General features: G+C 50.6%; 2 protein-coding genes across 3 annotated transcripts; one reads left to right on the top strand and one right to left on the bottom strand.

Moving 5' to 3' along the window:
* The first annotated feature begins 314 nt into the window (after window positions 1–314).
* PIP4P1 (phosphatidylinositol-4,5-bisphosphate 4-phosphatase 1) lies at window positions 315–4060 on the top strand. Its single transcript, XM_007127748.3, is given in 8 exon segments — window positions 315–461; window positions 463–745; window positions 1066–1256; window positions 1625–1731; window positions 2182–2287; window positions 2492–2544; window positions 2642–2732; window positions 3224–4060. Coding segments are annotated over 8 exon segments (1122 nt in total). The 3' UTR covers window positions 3368–4060.
* An 88-nt stretch (window positions 4061–4148) lies between these two features.
* Window positions 4149–7361, bottom strand: APEX1 (apurinic/apyrimidinic endodeoxyribonuclease 1). 2 transcript variants are annotated; one of them, XM_007127746.4, is made up of 5 exons: window positions 7255–7361; window positions 6822–6947; window positions 6421–6608; window positions 5105–5297; window positions 4149–4963 (listed from the first exon to the last, which is right to left on the bottom strand). In XM_007127746.4, exons 2-5 carry the CDS (start codon window positions 6877–6879, stop codon window positions 4446–4448), a joined length of 957 nt encoding a protein of 318 aa, XP_007127808.1. In that variant the 5' UTR covers window positions 6880–6947; window positions 7255–7361; the 3' UTR covers window positions 4149–4445. The 2 variants fall into 2 exon arrangements, with proteins under 2 accessions (XP_007127808.1, XP_007127809.1); XM_007127747.4 differs by having other exon boundaries at window positions 7129–7259.
* Between the last annotated feature and the right edge of the window lie 111 nt (window positions 7362–7472).

Genomic DNA, 7472 nt, shown 5'->3' with positions numbered 1-7472 from the left:
GTTGCGTCCCAAGGATCGCAGGACCAGGGAAGGGAAGCCTCCAGCCAATGAGAGGCCAATTATAACCTCAAAGAGTAGAAAAATCTTTTAGTAATGTTTTTGGACTAATGAGGAGCAATGACTATGCGCCCGCTCTGGGCGACTGACAGAGGACCGGCGGCTTCCTGAAACACCAGTGAGCTGAAGCAGCCCTGCCCCACCTCCTGGTCTGGAGGTAGCGCGATGGGCCACGCTTCCAATAGCTCGAAGAACTTCTTGTCACGTGCAGTTTTTGCAGGCCCAGCGGCGTCCTGAAAGTCATGTGACAGTTGACGATGGCGCCAAGCTCCCCAATGGAAAATAGGAGCTGCCTTCACAGGACCAGAAATTGGTTTGTCTCCGCGAATAATAGCACGACGGGGGCGGGGATAGCCTATCAAGTGCTGCGGGCGAAACGGGGCGGGGCAGGCCACTGGTTGCGGGGCGAGCTGGCCGCGCGGTGCGCAGGCGCCCTGGGGACCCGGTAGCGGCGGTGGTGGCTGCGGCGACGGCAGCGGCGAAGAGCCGGATCCTTGGCCAAAGCGGGAGGCGGCGGTGGAGGCCATGGCGGCAGATGGAGAGCGATCCCCGCTGCTCTCTGAGCCCATCGACGGTGGCGCCGGCGGCAACGGATTAGTGGGGCCGGGCGGGAGTGGGGCTGGGCCCGGGGGAGGCCTGACCCCCTCCGCACCACCGTACGGAGCCGGTAAACATGCCCCGCCCCAGGGTAAGACGGGGCGGGTCCGAGGTGTTCCCGGGGGTACTCTGAGAGGCGCAGGGGGCGGGACCGAGGGCGGGGGCGGGGCCCAAGCGCCAGGTGCGGGAGCTTTTGCACCTGTGACCGGGGGAGGCTTCCTTCCCTCCGCAATCGCGACCGGAGCTTCGGAGCGGAAGGGGGTTCTGAGGAATCTGTTAGAAGCACTGATCATAAGATCCCGCTGAGCTTGTCAGAAGGCTTGAGGACCAGTAAGAGTTGCCTTACTCCGTGTAGCTTCAGCGGGGGTGTCTGCAACTGATGCCAGCCTTTCTTTTTACCTTCCTCTCCAGCATTTCCCCCGTTCCCCGAGGGACACCCAGCCGTGTTGCCTGGGGAGGACCCACCCCCCTATTCACCCCTGACCAGCCCGGACAGTGGGAGTGCTCCCATGATCACCTGCAGAGTCTGCCAGTCTCTCATCAACGTGGAAGGCAAGATGCATCAGCATGTAGTCAAATGTGGCGTCTGCAATGAAGCTACTGTGAGTTATACAAATCTGTGAAAAGGGCCCTGTTTCCTAGATCCTCTTTCTGATCCCTTGATTCTAGACCCGGACCTTCAGGCGTTAGCCAAGTGCTCTTGAGGAAACCCAGGTTTCAGTTCCAGGAGTCTCACACAGCCATTTCCCCAGAAGCCACTCACCAAAGCTAATATTTACCATCCCTCACCTTCATACCTATCTTGGATACTTAAGCTTAGTTTTCATTTGCAAATCTCATGTTATATGCCTTTCATTTCTCTGTCCTGGCTAAGATTTTATCTCTCTGATATTTCCTCAGAAGGTTTTTGGAGGAATTGGAAGGGATTGGGATTAGAGGTGTGCTTACCGATGTCCCCATTATTCTCTAGCCAATCAAGAATGCACCCCCAGGGAAAAAATATGTTCGATGCCCCTGCAACTGTCTCCTTATCTGCAAAGTGACTTCCCAGCGGATCGCCTGCCCTCGGCCATACTGGTGAGAGGGATAATTTGGGGAAGGGCATTAGTGGGGAAAATCGGAAAGCTGAAAAAGGGTGAATGTTTATCGAGAATGTAAAGGTGAGAGAGCCTGGTGTTTATTTAGAAAGAGAAAAAGCTAAGTACTGTTGTGCCTCTAGAATGTTATAGCCATCTTTCTCATCTCTCAATAAAAAGATTGGGAGAAAAGTGGTGTCCTTTAGGAAGATGGAGAGTCTCAGAGACTGGGTGAATTATCCTGAGGTAAAAGGGAAATTAGAGGCCTGAAGTTTAAGCGATGCTCTTCCTCAGGGATTCTCTGGGGTAGGGCTGGGGGGGCAGAGTATCTTAAATGTACAGAGAAGTAGAGGGACTTAGAGAGCCAGGGAGTGGGGGATGTAAAGGAGGAATAATGTAGGGATCCTTAGGGTTGAAAACTTTTAAAGCGTAGTCTTTTTCTCCTGTACAGCAAAAGAATCATCAACCTGGGGCCTGTGCATCCGGGACCTTTGAGTCCAGAACCACAACCTGTGGGTGTCAGGGTCATCTGTGGACATTGCAAGAATACTTTTCTGGTGAGGAGAGGTACTGGGAAGCCCTGGGGGGCGGGGGGTGGGCAGCAGAGAAGTAGTCATGAATATATTTCTGAGTTACGATAATGAATCCTGAAAAGGTCTGTTCTGTGAGGACCCATTTCCCAGCCTCCACTGCCCCAGGGCTCTCATTGAAGATGACCCTGCTTCTACTATTAATTGGTTTCTCTTTTCCTTTCTCCATAGTGGACAGAGTTCACAGACCGAACCTTGGCCCGTTGCCCTCACTGCAGGAAAGTGTGAGTGATTAGAGAGCGGCATCGTTGAGCTGGGTAGTGAATAGAGTAAAAGCTACAGGGCCATTGCAAGTATCCATTTTTGTTTGTCTCCCCACAGGTCATCTATTGGGCGCAGATATCCACGAAAGAGATGTATCTGCTGCTTCTTGCTTGGCTTACTCTTGGCAGTCACTGCCACTGGCCTTGCTGTGAGTAACCTTGATCCAACCCCTTTCATTCTGCAGCCTCGTCTCCGTAGGCTAAGATTGGGGAAATGGCTATCCTAAAAAGAAGTGAAAGAAACAGTGTTTTTGTTTGTCTTGTTTTAACGTGTAGATGAACTGAAGTTGAAGGAGACTGATAAACGGTCTTCATTGTTATTATCAGAGTAGAAAACAGCTATCTTCTTTATGCAGAGGATAGAACAATGGAGCAGTGGCTTAGATTGAGTTGCTATTAGGAAACCTGGCTCAGTTGTCAGACAGGAAGAAAAACTGACAGATGTCTGGGATTGTTTGAGTATGTTCCTGCCTAGTGGAGGGAGCTAGACAGCTGGGCCTTTTAAAAGGTCCCTGAAGGTGGCTGCCATGTGGATAGGGGACAGAGACTGAAGCTTGAGTTCCATGTTACTGTTACTAGGGCTCCTAGAAAGTGGTGAGAGATCAACAGTAACCTCATCTTCCTTTTTCTTCTTCATCAGTTTGGCACATGGAAGCATGCACAACGATACGGAGGCATCTATGCAGCCTGGGCATTTGTCATCCTGTTGGCTGTGCTGTGTTTGGGCCGGGCCCTCTATTGGGCCTGTATGAAGGTCAGCCACCCTGTCCAGAACTTCTCCTGAGCCCATGACCCACAGACTGCCTGGCCCCGTCCAGGTGGGAACAGTGACACTATAAAGGGAGTGATGGTAAAAGGCTCCCTGGGCTTCTATAAGGGGAGCCAAGCAGCTGCCTTCCTTTTCCCTGCGGAGAGGTAGGAAGGAACCAGGCCCTCACCTAGGTTTGGAGGAATAAGTAAAACCACTGCTGGCCATCTGCTTTCCTCCAGTGGTTGCTGTGTTTAGGGTGAAGTAGGCGGAAAGTTTCCCCTAAACCTGGGTCCTAAAAGACGGTTCTAGCCTTGTCCTTCCTATATGCTCCCTGAGAGCCACTCCTGTCCCTTATACATTCCAGGGCAGGGTGGGGGTGGGTAGCCCTGGGGGTCTCCCTCCCTCTTGTGCACCATTAGGACCTTGCTGCTGCTATTGCACTTCATCAGGGGCTGGCTCTGGTCTCAGCACCCTCAGTCTCCTCTCCCCCATTCCACGTCCTCTGGGGGCGGGGTCAGCCGCTGCTCTGTACAGAACCACAGGAACTGATGTATATATAACTATTTAATGTGGGGTATGGTCCCCTAGTCCTGTATTTCCCATAATTCCTCCTTTTCAACCTTACCTCCCAGTTGCAGTATTTAACTGGGCTGGGTAGGGTTGCTCTGTCATGGGGGAGGTTAGGGACTCATCCTGTGCTTGTAAATAAATAAGGTCATGACTCTACTCTTTCCCAGTTGTTAAATCTGTGTGTATGAAAGGATGAGGGGAATTCGCAGCCCCACAAAGGGGTAGAATACAAAGACAGCAAGGCTGAAACTATGACTCTTTATTTTCATAGGGACAGTTCAAAGGAAGTCATCAGTAGCTTTTGTTTAATGTAAAAAAAAAAAAAAAGAACACCCCCCACCCCACACACACACACACACACACAAATCGTGGAGAACTTAAGTCTGTTTCTAGAAGCCTGGTTAAAGGATTCATAGTTTAGAAGGGAAATAACAGTGCAGATTTCTCTAGAGAGCAGTTTTTAAAGCTTGGGGGTAAGAAGTTTAAAGCTAGTTTAGTGGGCTTATTTCCCAGGCTCAAAGTGATTTGGGGGAGGTGTCTGTCACAGTGCTAGATATAGGGTGATGGGACAGTGGTCACTGCCCAGAGCCTTGGAACGGATCTTGCTGTCACACAAAGCAGGCAACAGAGAGTGAGACAATAAGAAATAATCAAGGCGCCAACCAACGTTTTTGGATCGCGCATTCATCATGTACGTCCAAAAGGTATAGGCATAGGCCGTGTTGGGGTAGAGGTGCCGGAAACTGTCAGTCAGTGGCACAGCCTGCAGCAATTCCCCAAAGCCCTGACGCTCTTCTGGAGTGAAGCCAGCATTCTTTTTGTTTCCCTTTGGGTTGCGAAGATCAATTTCTTCATGAGCCACATTGAGGTCCCCACATAGCACAAGGGGCTTGCGGGAAGCCAAACCCTTCAGGAATTTGCGAAAGGCTTCATCCCAGCGCTGGCGGTACTCCAGGCGCACCAGACCTCGGCCTGCATTAGGTACATAGGCTGTCACCAGCACAAATGCATCATATTCAGCCACAATCACTCTGCCTTCCTGATCATGTTCCTCTTCACCTACAGAAACGATGAAACAATTAGCAAAAAGAAGTTTAAGAAAGGGAAAGCAAAGAATAAAGGGATCAAGAATTGGGGCTGGAGTGGGATATCAGCAATTGGTTTGGAAGAGCTGGGCTTTAGGAATCAACAGGGTCTCACCAATGCCATAGGAGACTTTGAGTGGGCACTGGCGGGAGAGTAGGCCCACACCACTGTACCCTTCCTTGTCTGAAGGAGCTGACCAGTACTGATGGGATAGTCCAGAGAGTGCTTGAAGTTCAGCTGGCAGTTTGTTCTCAGAACATTTGGTCTCTTGGAGGCACAGGATATCTGGGGCTTCTTCCTTTACCCACTGTGAGCGAAATGAAAGGTAGAAAAAGTATTATCAATTCAGCAGACATTTATTGAAGAATCTATGTGCTAAGTACTAGAGATACACAGGTGAGGGACTTTCCTGGTGGCACAGTGGTTAAGAATCCACCTGCCAATGCAGGGGACGTGGGTTCATCCCTGGTCCGGGAAGATCCCACATGCCGCAGAGCTACTAAGCCTGTGTGCCACAACTACTGAGCTCGTGGGCCTAGAGCCCGTGCTCTGCAACAAGAGAAGCCACCTCAATGAAAAGCCCGTGCACCACAACAAAGAGTAGCCCCTGCTCACCGCAACTAGAGAAAGCCCGCGCACAGCAACGAAGACCCAATGCAGCCATAAATAAATAAATAAATAAATAAGACACAGTCTCTGCAGAAGGAGTATAAGTCTAGCAACACAGTATTTGAAGTTATAAACTACATAAGTGGCAGGGAGACAAGAAAGAGTGTTCCGTGCAACACTGAGAAGATTGCTTTTTCCCTATAGGCAGAGGATAGCCAGCTAAAATTTTTTAGGTAGTTATTTAAATGTTGGATATGCAGGAAATAAAATGGAGCAAGTCCAGTAACAAGGTTTTTCTGACATGCTAGGAAAAAGATGAGGACATTAAATAAAACAATGGCAGTGGAACTGGCGGAATGGCGTTTAAGAAATACAAGTGGGGGGCTTCCCTGGTGGCACTGTGGTTAAGAATCCGGCTGCCAATACAGGGAACACGGGTTCAAGCCCTGGTCGGAAAAATCCCACATGCCGCGGAGCAACTAAGCCTGTGTGCCACAACTACTGAGCCAGCACTCTAGAGCCCGCGCTCCGCAACAAGAAAAGCCACCGCAATGAGAAGCCTACGCACCACAACCAAGAGTAGCCCCCGCTCACCACAACCAAGGGTAGCCCCCGCTCGCCACAACTAGAGAAAGCCCCACTTAGCAACGAACACCCAACGCAGCCAAAAATAAATTTATAAAAAGAAAAGAAATACAAGTGGTATGACTTGGTGAAAACCTTGTATCTCTGCCACAAGAAAACGACAGTGCTAGGAACTAAAATGGGAAAAGGTGATTAAACCCCAAGATCGGTACCCCCCTCCCCTTAATTCCACTCACATCTAAACCTTTCTTCTTAATCCAGGCTCGAAGCCCATCCACATTCCAGGAGCAGATCTTAAGTGTGGCTGATTTGCCACCAGGTGAGGTTTTCTGATCTGGGGGGTCCTCATACATGACTGCCCCCTCTCCTGTTGCCTCTTTTTCATTTTTTTTTGCTCCCGCCTTGCTCTTCTTGGCCTCTGGCTCTATAAAATAAGTAATACACAATTATATAAGTTGGCGGTATCCAACTTTGATCCGCAGTTAACTATAGATCCACCGAGAGCCTGCAGTTGCCGCGACTTCTTCGCAAACTGCAAAAATGAGTATACAGTCGGTCCGTACCTCCCGTTCATTAAGGGAATTATAGACATCCCCATCGCAGCCGCTAGGGAGATGGGCCTATTTCATTCTCTTACCAATCTTGGGCTCTTCCCCGTCTTCTGCCACCGCTCCCTTTTTCCCACGTTTCGGCATCACTGTAACAACCACCCTTCTGCACCAGTTCCACGTCGCCCACCGAAGCAGTATATTTATCGCGTTGCCTACAGACGCAAAGAAATAGTGAAACCAGCTAGGGCTGGGGAAGACTCCCCCCTCGGGCGCCCCCGTACCAAGTCCCGCCTTTCAAACCGTGTTATCTCTGAATTCTTTTCCCGCCTCAGTGCACCATCGGCCTTTCAGCCCCTCATCCTCAAGACTAGATCATTTCATAGTGCCTCCTACCCTCCTCACGAGATCGGCCCTCCAGCCAATCGACGAACTTAATTAAGAATCCCGACTTAGGCTTGCCGATCAGAAGTCCAGAGAAGCCCCTACGATAGGCAAAACAACAACAACCCTGTAGCTGACCTGCTTGGGTCGCAGCCTGGCTCCTCCTTAACCCAGCACAAAGAATGGAGCACGATGTGCCCCCACGTGGTTAATTGGCGTGGTCACGTGATCTGAGATGAGCCTCCAGAGACGGAGGAATGCGGGTGATTGGTCTGGTTGTACCACGTGACTGAAAGCTCAGCCTTCCCAACCTTCTCCGTGACTCCGGGGCACTGAAGGCCCCAATCCTCCATTCT

This window comes from Physeter macrocephalus, unplaced genomic scaffold, assembly GCF_002837175.3.
Source record: "Physeter macrocephalus isolate SW-GA unplaced genomic scaffold, ASM283717v5 random_651, whole genome shotgun sequence".
In the NCBI taxonomy this organism is placed as follows: Eukaryota; Metazoa; Chordata; class Mammalia; order Artiodactyla; family Physeteridae; genus Physeter; species Physeter macrocephalus.
This window is presented reverse-complemented; position numbering and strand designations above follow the sequence as displayed.